Raw genomic sequence first — 18,983 nt, forward strand, 5'->3', positions numbered from 1 at the left:
ACAACTTGTAGCCAATGAAACGATGCCAAATCACAACCTTCGGCTGCCATTTTGATTGGAGGTAAGCTCCTGTAACTGTTCCCAGACCTATGTGATAGTATCAGATTTAGCTATGGTTGTTGTTGTTTTTCCACTAGTTCTGCGCCCTTATAAGTACCGCACAAGTTGATGGCTGGACAGGGAGGCCGTCCAACAGCTTGAGTTTTGAACTTCGAGCCAGTTCAGTCTTTTGAAGAACCAGTGCTTCAGTCTGTGTTTCATAAAATGAAGGATGAAGGGTAGAGTAAGACATTATGCTCAATTCAAAACAATATCATCCACACCGACTCGTCAGGCTAGACTCCAACACTGTCAGAAGGCATCAGTATCAGGAAAACAGAAATGCTGTGAATATGAATAACCATGGTCAGTGATTTTCAGATATACATATAAATGGATTGTGTAGAATGGTCAGAGTGGCAAATTCCTCTGCCTCTGTTCTTGTAAATTGCCAACCTATCCTACAAAGGTTCTGTTTTTTACCTCTAGGGGCAGAATTCCTTGCTCTAATACACCTGTAATATCAATCAGTAACTGCAGGGTGAGCAGAGGGGACCAGGGGGTTAGCTTTACTTGAGGGTAGAGACCAGGCAGCGAAGGTACATTTTCCACCCACTTCATGCCTCAAATCTATTAAATCAGAGTATTGTATTAGATACCCTCCCTCAGCTAATTTGTTTACTTTTCCCATTGTGCATCCTAAACTGTCCTTGGTTATGACACTCACAAACAAGTATATCTTAGTCCCTTCATGCCAAACAAATCCTCTGCGAAGGCAGACGACATATAAATGGCATTTTCTTTTGGTTAACCTTAAAGCACATCAGTTTTCTGAAGCCCTATATCATGGATGCAGGTGCAGAAAGATGTCAAAATTGAGAAGAATGCAAAATGACATGGTGCTCATTTCACTTTATGAAGCTGGTTATAGAACTAAATGCTACCCTGTAAAAGTTGAATGGGTACCAATTAAAACTGTTTTCAACAGATTTTCTAGTGTATTAAAATCATCTCTGCGTGTCTTGTTAAAAACGATGGTAACAACCTTTGATTGGCCATCTAGAACTGGAAAATAACCACAGTTTCACCCTGTCCCCATCAAACAACATAAACTTCTCTGAATTGTATAACTCTAAATGTGTCATTCTATAATTAGCTCAGGTTCAGAGTGCCATTTTGTTAATAATGTTGCATCTTTATTGCTTGACATGTCAGCTAGAGCTTCTCTTCTGGTTGCATAAACTGATGTGATAATTCTACCTCGATGATAACCATATCATTTGTATCATACTACAGCTATTTGAACAGCCTTTAATAAATCACATTTCAGATTGAAGTAGAATTTCAGATCTAAACTCCATCACGACAATAATGGCAGCGTGCTTCGAATGAATGTCAAAACAGAGAGGGTTTTCATAAACTCCATTTGTTCTCGCTACAAACAGTCGTTTCTTCATTTTCATTCATACAATTTACACTCCCTGTGCAATCTACATAATTACAGTGCTACCAAGACAACTTCACTAACTAAGGTCTGTGTGTCAGTTTCCTGTATGTAATCCGGACAGATTTTCTTTATTGCAAGTCAAACTTTAATTTAACTGGATGTATTTTCAACCGTAAAAGTAATTTCATGGTGCCAGATGGTGGCATATCATAAATAGCTGCTTACTTGTAACTGGTTTGTTTATAAGCGCCAACAACAGTGGCTCTATGGTAACGAAATAGGTTTTCCCATGTGTTCTTTTGTTCTTCACTATAGCGGAGACTTTCCCTCCAGTGGCTATGACGGTGATTCCCAATACTTGCTTGGATAGGACCCTTTAATAGGCAGCTATACCAAATGATTTCTGGTTAGTGTTGTTAATAGGGGGGAAACAGACGCAAAAAAAAGCAGGCACAAAATAACCAGCTGGTGTTAATTCTTGAATTACACTCAATTTAGCCTTTGTGTTTATATCACTGTATTTCTCAACATACATTTGTCACGATTTATATTCAATTAAGCTTTAGTGCTACAGTAATGTTTGTTGATTTCATGTGTTAAAAGTTTCCATTATAGTGCAAACCCCAATACACTGCTTCAGTTGACAATTGGGCAAATAGTTTGTCAATATGTGGATCCACACATAAACAGCGGTTATGAAATCTGTTGGAACACTATGTCAATGCCAGCAGCTGAATATATGAAGCCAAAATACTTTGTGGTCGACTGATTAATCAACAAGACCAAGAACAGAGAGACCTTTTCAACCCCAATCCTCTATTCAGTGTTTACTGACAGGGTGTAGGAGTAAAGGGTGACAGATTGAACAATAATGAAGGGTATAGATTGAACTCCTACTTTTTCAAAGAAGTTCACTTGCAACCATGGCCTGCTGTTGTATGGGGACCTACTTTGTGGAGTGTCAAGTGAGTTGATTTTACACATTACATATCACTCCTCTCTGCCAGCCAAGTCAAAGCTGTCAGCTATTCTGTGGTGTGCTTTACTGTCCTTTCTGTGACTGTTTGTCTCTACTGACACTGTTTCAATACGTGTGCTGCAGATAGTTCCATGCTCTGTGGTGAATATGGTCAGTCAGAGGTTCTCCACAGCAATGCCTGGGGCGACCCAACCAAACCAATCACAGTCTGGGGTGACAACACCACTGCAGCCTGAGTATAGAACAGATCAACGTGTTAGCAAACATTGGCCTCCCTGGCCTGTGCCACATGATTGGTAGTAGCACAGTCATGATACAGTGAGGCTCTATTTTATTCTATTAGTTTATGTTCTATGTGATTATAATCCTGTCTATTGTGTTTCATTGAAGTTGTTGAATATTTACCAGTAAGTCTCTATTGTCAGTGTTAATCATTCACTTCAGTTTCCCTCAGAATTGAATTATCCAGTATTATCATGTGCTGGAAATACTGTCCTACTACTAGGATCCATTGGCCAAGCCATCACAGAGGAAGAGGAATAAAACAAGGCCTTTTACAGTAACTGTCCATAGTTTGCAAGTGTATTTAATGGATTGTGGTTTGGGGAGTTTCGAAAGCCCGTGGACATAACAGGATATCTTTGTTGAAATAAACAAACAACTCTTCAAGACAACCCTAGGCAACCATTACCACATTCATGATTGAACCAGAAGCAATAAGTCATCTTAATGGGAAGAGCGTCTGAAAAGCTCCCAGCATCATAGAACCATGCACAACCACAGTGTAACAGGGTTATGGTAGAGCCCTGCAGCCAGGGAATACCTGGCTATCTATTATCTTCTACTGCATGGGAGAAAGTGGCTTTGGAAATGTCTGGTTGCCAAAGTCCATGCACTAACATAAAATGATCTGAAACGGTGTATATTAAAAATGTTTTAATCTAGCATTCCAATATAAAGTTAGAGGCCCAGGACAATAGCCAGCATTTAAATTGAGATTGGTTATTGCACATAGCTCTGAGCGCATTCTCCATGATATCAAAGGTTGCAAACGATTATGTAAGTACAATATGTACAGTTTGTCCTTGTTGTATATATCAACAACTCCACCATTAAAGGGGCAATCTGCAATTTCTTAACCAATTTTTGACATGTAAATTAATGATACTGTATTGATTCTTGAATAATGTAAATTCTAACTACCTCTTGAGCTTAGTTCAGCTGTCGTACCCCATCAGAACCCAAAATATATGCTTGTTTTACTCTATTGTTTGTAATTAGTAATGTAATTAGAAACGATCACTGTATAGCCTCAATACATGGTTACAACTATGATTTTGATATGATGGATGCTCAGTCCTTGCATCCAAAGCTCTGTGCCTCTGCCTAATAATTTCAGAGTGGATACATTTCTCAAGCCCCATCCCTCGGGATATTTACCATAAACAGTGGCGGGGTCACCGCTCTATTATTGTTTGAATCGCAGATTGCCCCTTTAAAGGTATATCTCTCTCTCTCTTTGTGTTATATTTCCTGGAAGCGCTTTGCACCAATAGCGAGCAGCCCTACTGTACCTGCTGCTGGATTGGTTGGAGTAGCAGAAAAAGCAGCCATTACTCTCGCCCCACTGGGGGAGTGTACAGTATGTTAATGCATTAGGAATGACAGCTTCAAAAAAATAAAAATATTTAAAAAAGGAAGGAGTCAAATGTATTCGGATCACGCACGCCATTTATAGCTGCTGTGCAGTTTGAAAAGTTTCCTAAACTTTTGTATCAAAAAGCAATTTTGGATTTTGTCGGTCTGGTCTACCAAGAGGAATAGTTTCTGTTCATATTTGGAGCGTCGACGTATAAGACGTTCTGTACATCGGCGGACTCCTTGTGGATATTTACATTATACAGAGCTGTATCTAGTCGTGTGTCTTCGAAAACGACCTGCAACAATAAGAGGGACACGTATAGGATAGTCTTATTCTATAGACTTTCTTAGGGAGACATTATGTTGGGGAGTACGGCGCAGTATGCAGCTAAGAAACGGAAGAAGCCTGTTCAGAAAATGTAAGCAACTCTGAATATAATTTTCAAGTTAAAAGATACGGCTACTTTGTGTAAAGGAATGGTTACATTATCTTACAGGTCAACCAATGCTACTAATACAGGTTAGAACGATACAAAACAATAAACTAAATGTTTCGTTTGAAGGTTATTCTACTATTATGTGAATAGTAGACTTTGTGTAGCCTATCGTGTGGCACTTATTTTCACTATAGGCTATGGGTTCTGAGCTTTACTAAATCAAGTTACGCAAATAAGACCGATGTGCATGTTCACCACTTTTTATCATAACTTTATGGGTGAATGCATGACGGTCTTTTGACGATACACACATTGCTTGACGTGTTATGTATCAATCTATAATTGATCATATTCTATGAATAATATGCATATTATGATACTGGGTTTGTGTTTAAGTTTTGCGTAATGTTGGTATAGCTCTGGGTATCTGCAGTGATTCTGCAGATGCAACGATACCAAACTGATTTAGCCTACTGTCTCGTTCCACACCATTTTCATTCGATTTTTTTATCTATACAATCTCTATTTAAGTTCTCAGTATTTTCCACAGCAGCCTACTATAAATGCTTCCTCAAGTCATTAGGGTTACCTTAGGATTTAATTTTGGTGTGTAGATATGGTCTGGCATGGAAATGGTACTCTTGCATTAGTCATAATCAAGTTGAAAATTGACTGCGCTCTCACGCAATGCTTACATGGGGAGAGCAAGGGAATTTGGGCCGAAATGTTGTAATCTGATAGTCCTGCGTTTTTTTCAGATCATGAGGACAAACTTTTTTTTATTTCTTAATTTTTTCCTATGCAAATTACCATATTTCTAAGTCACACAGTTACACAGTTGTATTTTCTGGCAAAAAAATTTCACTTGAACAAATCTTTTTTTTTTATGTTTAAATATATTGCACTATTCAGGACATTTGTCCCAAGATTCCAGCAAAAATCTTATTTTCGTTTATCTGACTTTCATTTATCTGCATGTACAGCCCTTATATTTACATAAACAGTTGCATTCATGAGATGTCAATAAAAAGATAAGTTCCGTCTAAGCACAAACCTGATAAAAAAATGAATTTATATGAATGCTGTAAGTACATCAATTGTTTGCTCACTGGAAAAAGATTATCCAACTAGTTACTGACAACTGTGTTGAGTTTGGAGTTTGTGTCAGCAGCTATGTGAGCATACAGTGTTATAGACACATGTCCAGGGATTTCCAATGATCTTCTATATTGGAGATATTGGATATTGGAGAACCCCTTACCTTTTAATGACCCTTGTGTGGCTTGTACGCATAGTAGAGCAAAAAACGTGCGTGTTTGTGAGAGTCTTAGCGTTTCATAGAGAGCTTTTAATAGTTTGTAGCTCAAACCATTCGGACTCTCCAGATATTTTTGTATAAAAGACCCGCCCCCGGGATCCTTCGGGTTCCGCCCTTGTCTCACAAACACCGCTCTAGCTCAGCCCCCGCTAATCAAACAGACTAATGGTTGGTATTTACGGATGCAGAAGATATAGACGATTCCAATGGTACAAGACTAGCTCAAACACACAATGTTTAAAAGGGGTTAGAAGTCTAAAACTCACGAGCGATACGGTGGGACTCAATGAGTTAATAAGTACGAGTAATTACTTTATTATTACCTACTGTTACGCTCGTCGTAAACATTGGACCATGGTGCAGCGTGGTAGGCGAACATTTTACTTTTAAAATGAACACCGACAAAAACAACAAAATACAAAACGAACGTAAAGTTTTGCAGGCAACACAGCACCTATGCAAAAACAAGATCCCACAACCTAAGGTGGGAAAAAAGGCTGCCTAAGTATGATCCCCAATCAGAGACAACGATAGACAGCTGCCTCTGATTGAGAACCATACCCGGCCAACAAAGAAATAGAAAACATAGATTTCCCACCCTAGTCACACCCTGACCTAACCAAATAGAGAATAAAAGGGATCTCTAAGGTCAGGGCGTGACACCTACTTATAACCTTACGACCCTATTAGCAACAGCAAGTATTCTGCTCACTTTTAAAAAGTATTTTCTTTCTCCAATCTCCCAACTTTCTGTCAGCCCTATATGGAAACGTTCTCTTTTCATTGCTCTCTCCCTCTATCACATTTCCAGAAGGTTGGAACAATGGCACAGGGTAACTTGTTGGCCTTTTAAAAAGAGAAGATTGATGACATAACATTACCTACAGCAGTAGACAGTGTCTACAGTTCTATAATGTCCAATAGAGTGAGCTTTTTCTACCTCCACAATGATATCATTGTGTGGCTGCTGTGTGCAGACCAGGCGTAGGCTGCCTCTCAAACGGCACTCTATTCCGTATATAGTCCACTACTTTTGACCAGGATAGGGCTCGCTGGTCAAATGTAGTGTGCTATATACGGAATAGGATGTCGTTTGGGATGCATCGCTAGTGTTTTAGTAGATATTGCTCTGAGTATGATACTGAGTCAGCCATTCTCACTTGGTCACAGACTTTTAGTTGGTGAGTTTTCCACTAGGAAAAATCCCTTTTAGAACAGAAAATCCATGACTCTTTGTCATGCCTTTGTGAATCAAATGAGAGTGATCCAACAATTTAGCAAACATTTCACATTATCTAACAGATGTATAGACATACAGACAGATAGGCAGGCAGGCAGGCAGGCATGGAAACAGACACACAAAGACAGACACACAGACAGACAGACAGACAGGTTAGACCCTGGCTCTCCAGTCTACACCAGACCCTCGGCCACCTCTCCACCCCTGGCCTGCCACTTGTCAGTGATGTCACATGGCTACATTAACTGTAACAGGCCTCACCAGAAGCTCATTACGGGAACACTTGACCCAATGAGCCAGAAGTGACTCGGCTATTTTTGGCAGCAAGTATGTCAATGGATTAATATGACTTTGATGGTGATGACCATGGAGGGGCATGCATTCACTTTCCCACATTTTAAAGCTGTACTTTAAGGGACCCCTATTCCCTATCCATAGGTGTGGCTTCTACCTTCACCATTACTTCACAGACAGTGTCCTGACTGTTTGGAAGGAATGTTAGACAGTATTTTCCTTGTCTTTTTTTTCTTCTTTGCCAAACAGTTTGGAAAGAATGTTAGACACTTTTGATGTAATTATTTTAGACATAAAACCTAATCTTATTCAGGGTTGTTGTTACACTGACTCAGACAAAATACCTTTGTTTGGGAGTCTGGGAAAGCAGTCTTGCAATAAGATGGTAAAACTCTGCCAAGATAGATAACACTACACACCCATTGTTTTAAGAATTGGACCTACAGTAAGAGTAATGGTGAGAGAGCCAGCGAGGTGGGCAAGACGAACGCTGCAGGTTGAGCCATCTGAGTTTAATTCCAGTCTTGTCTTGTTGAGGTGGACCAGAGACAGATGTCCATGGAGTTCTACTGGATGTTATCAGGGTGGGAATGACCTTACCAGAGCCGGGCTCAAAAAGTATTTGTGCACTTTCAAATACTTTAACTGCCCTTGGTTGAGCTTGCCTGGCGCAAAAGAACCAATAGAATAGGCCCAAAAGGGAAAAAACCCTGCCAATCTGGCAGTCCGTGCAGGCTAAGTCAAATGTTGAAAGTATTTGATGGAAACAAATACTATTTGAATCCAGGCCTGGGCCCCGCTGTTTCCAAACGTGCACAGGCCTCTTGTGTCAGTTGTCGATTACAACACTCAAAGTCAGATGACCTAGATCTGGTTCCTCTATCGCGCCTCCTCTGTTCAGCCATCAGCTTGACCTTTGGAAGACTGGCCTGTTATCTATTTTGGTTCAGATCTAGGCCGTCTGGTTTGAACTGTTTATGGGAAGGTTGGCCATTTTAATTATGTAAGCCAAAATGCTACAAGAAGCTAGCACTTATGTTATTAGAAATATATAAGTATGTAAACATCACTGTGTGGTCCTTGCAGTGGTTAAGAATACACTACTGTAACATTGAACTACATGCACCCATATCAAAACATGCTAATGTCACTTGGAATTTGTCATTAACTTGTGATAACACCTGTGCTACAACAATGAAGGTACCTCCGTCTGTGTGAGGAATCCAAGATGGAATCCAACTGACGGAGGATGGACAGAGACGGTCTGAATGAAGGGCCTATTGTCCCCAAGGCCAGTCTCTGGTGTCGTCACTTTCCCTTGTTTTCGGGGATTGTGTAATTTGGTTCCAAACCTCTGGCTTGAGTTACTGTTGAAATCCCTTCGGTAAGCCCTTGGTGGTGAAAATACAGTGTTGGGTTACAACAGACCTCTCCATTTGACAACAATGGCTTGGTTTCTCAAGACAAAGTTCTCCCAAACATTGAACCAGGAAATTCTGAAGTGGGAGAGGTTGTTGGTTTTAAGGATTGGTAAGAGTAGACAATGACACACTGTGTTAACAACATTATAATGTTTAGGGTTTGAAATGTGATCTATGTCTATGACAAATCATTTCTAATACATTTTTCAGTTTTTCTTATATGTTTATGACCGTTCATTTATAATACATTTTTTCAATTTTTCTTATATGTCTATGACAGTTCATTTCCAAGAAAATGTTTCACATCGTTTTTGTTGAAATAGATGATTATGATGTACAGTATACTTGACACACAACGCTAATATTGCCTTGCTTATCAAATGCCTAAAACAACTCTGACCAGCCTAATATAAGCTCTTGGACTTAAGGCCTTTTGTAGTTAGTTGAACATTATAATGGATTAATTATGCTATTTGACAGTTTACAAAGAGAGTTAAGTATGTTTCTAGGAATATGCCAGAGAGAGTATAGTAGCTGTGACCCAAAGGTGTTTGGTGAGACTTACTCTAAGACAAACACCTGGGACACAGCGGCCTGTATTTGTGAGGAGTCAGGATGATGTCATACTGCACCAATGACCTGGTTCTTTACTTGAGGTTGAGAATCACATCTGTTTCAGCTACTCTTCAACTATCAAAGGGGACCGAGTCTCTGTTTGTATCGGAAATGACACCGTATTCCTTATAGTTCACTACTTTTGATGCTATAGGGCCGGGATGTCAAACAAATGTTCCACGCGGGCCGCATTCAATCTTCACCGAGGTCCGGCAGGCCGCAGTTAAAATTTAGCTTGTCGTCAAAATTTGCAAAAAACTTGTTCTCTATCGCTTTCTGGAATGTTCGATGCTTATTGACTGTCAAGCTTTCATTTCGACGACTGTTAGCTAGCTGGACAGAGTGAAGAGACTATACTGTATATACTGAGCAAAAATATAAACGCAACATATGATGTGCCATGTTTCATGAAATAAAAGATCCCAGAAATTGTCCATATGCACAAAAAGCTTTTTTGTCTCAAATTCTGTGCACAAATTTGTTTATATCTCTGTTGGTGAGGATTTCTCCTTTGCCAAGATAATCCATCCACCTGACAAGTGTGGCATATCAAGAAGCTGATTAAACAGCAGGATCATTACACAGGTGCACCTTGTGCTGGGGACAATAAAAGGCCACTTAAATGTGCAGTTTTGTCACAACACAATGCCACAGATGTCTCAAGTTTTGAGGGAGCGTGCAATTGGCATGCTGACTACAGGAATGTTCGCCAAAGCTGTTAACAGATAATTTCATGTTAATTTCTCGAACATAAGTCGCCTCCAACGATTTTTAAAATGTGGCAGTACGTCCAAACGGCCTTACAACCGCAGGCCACGTGTAACCATGCCAACACCGAACCTCCATATCCGGCTTCTTCACCTGCAGGATCGTCTGAGACCAGACACCTGGACAGCTGATGAAACTGAGGAGTATTTATGTCTGTAATAAAGCCCTTTTGTGGGAAAAAACTAATTCTGATTGGCTGCGCTCCTGCCCAGTCATGTGAAATCCATAGATTAGGGCCTAATTAATTTATTTAAATTGACTGATTTCCTTATATGAACTGTAGCTCAGTAAAATCGTCAAAGTTGTTGCATGTTGCGTGTATATTTTTGTTCAGCATATACAGTTTACATACACCTTAGCCAAATACATTTAAACTCAGTTTTTCACAATTCCTGACATTTAATCCTAGTAAAAATTCCCTGTTTTAGGTCAGTTAGGATCATGACTTTATTTTAAGAATGTGAAGTGTCAGAATAATAGTAGAGAGAATGATTTATTTTAGCTTTTATTTCTTTCATCACATTCCCAGTGGGTCAGAAGTTTGCATACACTCAATTAGTATTTGGTAGCATTGCCTTTAAATTGTTTAACTTGGGTCAAACATTCCGGGTATCCTTCCACAAGCTTCCCACAATACGGTGGGTGAATGTTGGCCCATTCCACCTGACAGAGCTGGTGTAACTGAGTCAGGTTTATAGGCCTCCTTGCTTGCACACACTTTTTCAGTTCCTACCTATTTTCTTTTGGATTGAGGTCAGGGCTTTGTGATGGCCACTCCAATACCTTGACCTTGTTGTCCTTAAGCCATCTTGCCACAACTTTGGAAGTATGCTTGGGGTCATTGTCCATTTGGAAGACCCATTTGCAACCAAGCTTTAACTTCCTGACTGATGTCTTGAGATGTTGCTTCAATATATCCACATAATTTTCCCTGCCTCATGATGCCATCTATTTTGTGAAGTGCACCAATAACTCCTGCAGCAAAACACCCCCACAACATGATGTTGCCACCCCCATGCTTCACGGTTTGGATGGTGTTCTTCGGCTTGCAAGCGTCCCCCTTTTTCCTCCAAACATAATGATGGTCATTATGGCCAAACAGTTCTGTTTTTGTTTCATCAGACCAGCTGCAAACCGAAGCCTGGCTTTTTTATGGCGGTTTTGGAACAGTGGCTTATTCATCGCTGAGCGGCCTTTCAGGTTATGTCGATATAGGAATCGTTTTACTGTGGATATAGATACTTTTGTACCTGTTTCCTCCAGCATCTTCACAAGGTCCTTTGCTGTTGTTCTGGGATTGATTTGCACATTTTGCACCAAAGTACGTTCATCTCTAGGAGACAGAAAACGTCTCCTTCCTGAGTGGTATGACGGCTGCGTGGTCCCATGGTGTTTATACTTGTGTACTATTGTTTGTACAGATGAACGTGGTACCTTCAGGCATTTGGAAATTGCTCCCAAGGATGAACCAGACTTGTTGAGGTCAACAATTTTTTTTCTGAGGTCTTGGCTTATTTCTTTTGATTTTCCCATTATGTCAAGCAAAGAGGCACTGAGTTTGAAGGTAGGCCTTGAAATACATCCACAGGTACACCTCCAATTGACTCAGATGATGTCAATTAGCCTATCAGAAGCTTCTAAAGCCATGACATGATTTTCTGGAATTTTCCAAGCTTTTTAAAGGCAGTCAACTTCTGACCCACTGGAATTGTGATACAGTGAATTGTATGTGAAATAATCTGTCTGTAAACAATTGTTGGAAAAATTACTTGTGTCGTGCACAAAGTAGATGTCCTAACCAACTTGCCAAAACTATAGTTTGTTAACAAGAAATTTGTGGAGTGGTTGAAAAATGAGTTTTAATGACTCCAGCCTTAGTGTATGTAAACTTCCGACTTCAACTGTATATTTCTTTACTCAAATTGCCCTCTGGCCTTGAGTTTGACATGTGCTATAGGGAATAGGGAGCCATTTTGCGCGTTTGCAAACTTGAGACATCTCTCTAAAAGACAATTGTTCTTGGAGGTTTTTGGGTCTGGATCACATTTCATTTCCTGAAGTGGCCCTATGTATGATTTTCAGCAGCCTTAGAATCTTCTTTAGCGCCACTATTCACTTCGACAGCAACCTAACAGTGGACAGGGGAATACCCTAACCCGAATAGCACACGGCTAAAATCATAGAGTAGATCCAACTTCATTAAGGACTAAATTGATCAGGCATTTTCACATTACAATAAAATGAAATCAGATTCCATGTAAGATATGCACTACTATTCCATTCTCTTCTTTACCAAAATATTTTTTACAAGAGAAACCATGCTGTGTAGCAGAGACCAGGGTGCTTGTCACACTTTCTACTCTTGTGTGTAATTCTCAGCACCAGCATATCTTAGAAGACTCTTTTCAACAGTAATAGAAAGACCAAGGTCTCGGGTTGAAACGGGGGACCATAAAAAAAACCCTGCATCAATTTCAAACCCCCATCATTGAACGTTATCTTGTTTTTCTCTCTTTTTCAGTCCTAAACCCCCTCCTACAGATGGCATCAAGTCGAACCCGTCGAAGCGCCACAGGGATCGGCTGAACGGAGAGCTGGATAAGTTGACCGGGCTGTTGCCATTCTCAGAGGATGTGCGTGCGAGGCTGGACAAGCTGTCTGTGCTTCGGCTCAGTGTGGGATACCTCAAGGTCAAGAGCTTCTTCAATGGTGAGTGTCAAATACTCGGACTCATAGATAAACCAACACTTTAGCTGCCTCATAGGCAACATTGTGGCTAGCTCTTACGGCAGAGGTGAAGACTGTTAGATTGAGATCTGTAGTTTTTGGTTTGAGGCTTCTTTTTCTCCCTTCTATTCGCCTCGCTTCTCAACTCTTGACTACTAGTCTTCCACTCGCTGTCTCTTTCTGCATCTCTCTCTCTCTCCTTCTCTATTTCTCTCAGGAAATGGTCTATATCTGTGTTGCCATGTTAATTGCACTTTGAGTCTCTGAGGCCGAGTGTTGAGTAGAGGACAGACAGAAATATGGTACCTCAGAGTGTCACATGGCCAGACGCAAGCTTCCTTTTCCTGTCGAGCGGCAACACATGTTCTAAATATCATCGCGCATCCTCGTCCCCCCACCGCCTGGCTCCTCTTAACTTTCCGGCCCCTCTTAACTCCCAAAACAGCAGAGGATATTCATTTGGTCGGAGATGTTAGCTAGCATTGCACACACACGCGCGCACACTCACGCACGCACGCACACACATACGCACACCAGGCAGGATTGACTGTCCTGCTAGTGTTTCTGCCACACACAACGTTTCCTCACGTTGCTCTGTCCAAAATAGCATCAATTAGAAGCAGACTGCGGCTTCGTTGCAAGCCAGGCCATGACGGGAGCTAACAGACACTCCGAAAGAACAGACTATTTTTATTTTTAGTCTGGGGCATCCACCGACATAGTTGTTAGCTATAAACACTCTGCAACAACAACAAAGGCAAATCAGACAAGGCCCTTTGCATAGTGTATGTTTTGGACATAACTTCCTTGGCAACTAAAGGTGTTAATTGTAATGAATGGAGACATGCGTTTATTGAGTCACTAAGTAAACGTTGCCAGGGCGATGGCCGTACACAGTGTGAGTAGTCATGAGCTGCAAGCCCAAAAGCGGTTAGGAGATCCCGTTTTGTTTCCATCCTTTTTTGACACCACAACAACACACACAACAGCAAGAGCGGCAGCAGAGCCTCTCTCCCTCATCCTCTCTCTCTCTCTCTCTCTCTCTCTCTCTCTCTCTCTCTCTCTCTCTCTCTCTCTCTTTCTCCCCCTCTCTCTCTATCCCCCCTCTCTCTTTCTCTTATGGAGCAACAGAGAGGGTCAAAAGGACAGAGAGGGCTTGTGGAGGGAGTTGGAAGTCAGGCCTTGAACTCCACCCACACTCTACTTCCTGTGCAACCGCTTACCCTCCTTTCCTTCTTCTGTTCCCTCCCGTACTCCTTCCTCATCGGCCTGTGTGAAGTTCACAAACTCCCCCTCCCCAAACAAATGCAACAGGATCCAAGTAGAGTGGTGTACTGTGCTTGCACGGAATGGTCCGGAAATTGATTGTCATATACAATATATTAGCATTTTTCCATTATTAGTTGCTATTAAAGATACTAGAACTAGTTCAACTCTACTTAAAGTGGGCCTTATATATTTTATACACACATTTTCTCAATGATGCAATTTTTGGTCAACCTCAAACGTGCTGTGGCGGTCACAGCCCTTTGGTCATCCTCAAACATGCGGTGGCGGTCAACTCCCCTTGCCCGCTTTTAATTTATGACCATAATACGCTTTGGTCATGCCTGAGCTATGTAGATGTATGGAGAGCTCAGAGTGGGTTGAAGTGGCTGGATGTTTGGCTCAGGAGAAAGAGACCTCTGTACTCTGAGGTCCAAGCTGGACCTGCTCTGTCTTGCCCCTCGCCTCAATCACAGACCACTAAAGGATGACGGGAAGGAGGCCGGCCTCGAGCCGTAAGGCGTCCACATAAGCAGCACTTTGTGCCTTCCCCATGATCGTCAACCTACTGGCCCACCAAACCCCAGTTTGCTTTCTCTCCCTGTCTGCTGAAAGTACTGTGTTTTAATGTCCCCTGGGTGTCTGCTCTCTGCAGGGGCCCCACTGCTACATAATCTATCTGTTGTCTGACCATGGTGGTTATCTTTAGTGTGTGACCTCAGTTCAGAGTGGAAGTGTCAATCAACCATTTCCACACTTGATATCTCTCAACTATCTTCTGATTGAGAATGAATCAGAAGGTGCATGACCTCACAAAACAGCTTGTAGTTGCAACATTATTCCCATATTAACAAAGTCTACACATGGGGGAATAACAGTGAAGGTTAATAGATTTGTGTGGCTGAGCTCACCATGCATTCACTACTGCAATATGGACAGTGGTCTTTCAAGGCCTTCTTCGTACCATGTGGTTCTTATCTCTGTGTTTCACTTGGCTGACACTGTGAAGAAAGGGAGTGTCAGTGAGTGTCAGTGATAGTGTGGGAATGGAGGTTTGACACTGTACGACTCTGAACTGGGGTCAGTGAAGTTGAAAGATCACCACCCTGAATCCATGTGACTCTATGGTGAGACAACAGACAGACTCTGTAGCAGAGGGGCCCATGCAGAGTGCAGAAACCCGGGGGAGATAAATACTGTGTGTGTGTGTGTGTGTGTGTGTGTGTGTGTGTGTGTGTGTGTGTGTGTGTGTGTGTGTGTGTGTGTGTGTGTGTGTGTGTTACTGTCAGCAGACAGGGAGAAGGCATCCTGGGATCTATTGGGCCAGTAATGCTGATCATTGGATCTTTGGTTCCTAACAGTGGTCTGCATTGATGAAAATCAACATTTTATCCAGAAAGTAACTCGGAGACAGTCATGATTGTCGACAGAAAATATACTGAAGCACTGCTTTACCTTTATCCGTCACGATAGGCTTGTGTGAGCTCCATCGGTCAACCACCCCACAACACCCACGCACACACACACACACACACCCACGCACACAACGCACACATCCATCTTTCCACCTCCTCCCTGTGCGTTGTCTCCCTGCTTAGCACTGGTCTTTGTCTCTGTGAAGCCTGTTTATCGCCTCTGGGATCTGAGGCTGCCTGCCTGCTGGGGATGGAGGGATGGAGGGGCAGGTTTGGGGAGGGGAGTTCTGGAACATTGCTGGCTGGCTGCACAACCACAACACGAGGGACTGCTGTCGGAGTCAGCTGTGTTTGCCTAGTGACAGATCTGACGTCTAGATTACTGGTAGGCCTAACCCCTGTCACGTTCTAGCTCTACATCTTAGAGCAGTGTTAAAGAAACGATGAATAGGCCGTGTCCCATTATAACTGAAATATACCTGTAGTGTTCTTCATGTTCCTGTGGACCTGCAAGGTGTGCAGGTTTCTGTTCTAGCATAGTACTACTGACATGTCAGATTCAACTCATAATGAAGAGCCTGATCATTTGTATTTCAGTTGAATTTGTGTTGGTGCTGGGCTAGAACAAAAGCCTGTGGGTTCCTAGGAAACAGGATTGAAGAACACTCCTCCATTATGTACGCCTCCCAACTTTATCTCCACTAGTGATGCCGTTACCCCTACCCCTTCCCACCCCCCCTCCTCGCTGTATCCTGTCTTGGGCCTCTGTGGCGATTTCACACCCCTTCCCCCACCACCTTCCATGGCTTTCCCAGATGTTTTTCCAGCATTAGGATTTTGCTTTGGGGAATAGGGAGGGGTGCAGGTCGGGTCGCTAGCATGCCCCAACAGACGCAGGCTGTAAAACATGATAAACAAGCTACTGAGACAGTCACCTTTGACCCCTTCCATGCTAACCAATCTCACATTCTCCTGGGGTCATGGTACGGTTATACTGAGGTTGTACTGAGGTTGTAATAAGGATGGACTATGGCAACTGTGCTTCATTTCACTTCCTGTGTGACATACATTTGGTCTTATTTGTTATTATTCTGAACTGAAATCTTCTTTGAATGGATCTCTTTCAGTTGCTCTTGTTTGTTACGAAGTGTTGACAGAGTGAGACTTGAGTGTTGTGGGTGTTACTGTCGGTGACGTAGATACAACACAGGGTTGGATTCAACGTTAGTGCATGTGCAGGTCAAACAAAAAGTAGAGTGACTGGGCTGCATTTTTGCTGAGAAACAAATGTTCCCGCTGAGACTAAACACACGCTAAATGCTTAATCCTAAAACCAAACAGAACATCATTGACCAATATTTGGATAATGCAGCTTTTCTTAATCGGTACAGAGAGAAATCATGGCACAGATTCAGTATTCACACAGTTATGATGTCACAGACCCAGGGTTAGAGAAATATGTGTTTAGGTGTTCATACACTCAAATGACTGTAATGCACGTGTCATCTCAACATTGACCTTGTATCCCTTTGTGGATTTTGAAGTCATCTAGTCATAAATAGCTGCCTGAAGGGTGGATGCGATTTGTAACATGCATGATCACACACCAGGTCCATTTGCATTGTTATTACCATTCTTCTCGTCTGTCTATGTGACGCCATTGTAACTACATTGAGTAAGTGGGGTTAGTGAGCAGGATGGTGTCTGGACATGTTCAGCTGGGTAATGTTTGACATTGTAGACACATTGAGGGCTACGCGCACACACACACACACACACACACACACACACACACACACACACACACACACACACACACACACACACACACACACACACACACACACACACACTGCTCCAGGACATAACACGATGAAATGGAGTGAGAAGTCACAGAGACAGAGAGGAATGTTCCCTGTCACCATTAGCAGTGACCTCTAAACCCTTGACCTCCCAGAACAATCTCACAGGCTCTGGCAGGCTCAAGGTTTTGACATGTTGTTGTTGACTACCTAGACACCAGGGTTTCCCAAACACCAAAACGGGGGGGGGGGGGTGTAAGATGCACCAACAACATAGTGGTTTATGAGCCTATAATGTCACAACCTGACTAAAACATGAGTCACTCTGTCACAGTTGAAATCTGTTTTTGAAGAACCAGACTAGTCAACATTAGTTCTTTCACTATGACACATAGTTATAGTGCCGTAGGAATGTCCCCGGGGGCACCGCAATAAGAATAACAACAATGGTGATTATTTAACCACAGTGATATTACCAACTACCACCCATTTAACACAATGATGTCAAGACCGGCTGATGATTTACAGATCAGTACACACTGAGTAAACAAACAAAAAAAGGCATATAAGCCATAAAAGCCAAACTTTAACGTGCTTTTTTCCTTTTTTTTTCAACTCTAGGCGTTTTCTTCTCTCCGTTTTCTTGTGGCACAGGGGGTCTTCAGCGGGTGCTTGGGCATGTTTCTACTTGAGCAGCTAGCCGCTTGCTGCTGTGTTTTGACTGGGTTGTGCTTCAGAGGGCAAGCCAATAGTCATGGCCTTATGCTAGCTGAGATGGCTAAGATGGAGTCCTGCGTTGGGTGGGTTGGGTGGACCTGGGAAAATCTAGCTTCGTAAAGGAGTGCAGTTCAGTGGTTGCCACAGATCATGTTCTCTGTAATTTACTCCAGTGTTGCTTCATGACCATCTTGATCATCTCGCTGGCTTGCTTAGATTGGGCACAGGGTAAACAGGCTCCACCCCTGACGTTTTTTACAATTTGAAGTTCCAACTTATTGAGCAGCGCCCTCTCTGTAATGGCTATCAAACACAAGGCCAAACAGTTGGTACATGTACAATATCTATGTCTGGTTAGAGTGAGCACCTCTACTTTCCAGATGGTGTCGAGGTCCTGTGTTTGAGTTATGATCAAATTACATTGCAGGCGAAGTGCTAAGACTGAGGAATCTGCCACATGCCAACTAAACCGTATCACAAACCCAGCAGATTCCTCCAGTTATACCAACTGCTAGCTAGCACTGAAACCCTAGCCCTGTACTGTATTTGAACTAAAATATCACTGGGGTCTCTACCCATATTTGGGATTGAATTTGACAAGAAATGTCTATCTTAAAATGCTCAAAATAAAGACTTATGCATTGTAGGGCATTGATTGCTACAATATCCAGATATTAAATTTTTGAGTAAAAGGTGGTCAGAGATGAGTAAGGGAAGAGTTACTGTTAGGGTTAAGGTGTGCATTGAACCAATCACAGAGGTTGAGTGGTTCGTACAACCAATCACAAGATGACCACAGGATTCATAAGGTCAGACAGATATCAGCAGCAGTCGAGTAAGGCTGTCTCAATCAGGCC

The 18,983-nt window shown here is 42.1% G+C and overlaps 1 protein-coding gene across 1 annotated transcript in view; it reads left to right on the plus strand.

Moving 5' to 3' along the window:
* Positions 1–4,095: 4,095 nt before the first annotated feature.
* Positions 4,096–18,983, plus strand: part of ahr2g (aryl hydrocarbon receptor 2 gamma) — a 75,444-nt gene continuing 60,556 nt past the window's right edge. The window contains 2 exon segments of the mRNA NM_001123565.1: positions 4,096–4,525; positions 12,721–12,908. Of these exon segments, the coding sequence (NP_001117037.1) occupies positions 4,467–4,525; positions 12,721–12,908 (247 nt within the window). The 5' untranslated portion in view covers positions 4,096–4,466.

The sequence above is a fragment of the Salmo salar genome, chromosome ssa17, assembly GCF_905237065.1.
Source record: "Salmo salar chromosome ssa17, Ssal_v3.1, whole genome shotgun sequence".
Taxonomy (NCBI): Eukaryota; Metazoa; Chordata; class Actinopteri; order Salmoniformes; family Salmonidae; genus Salmo; species Salmo salar.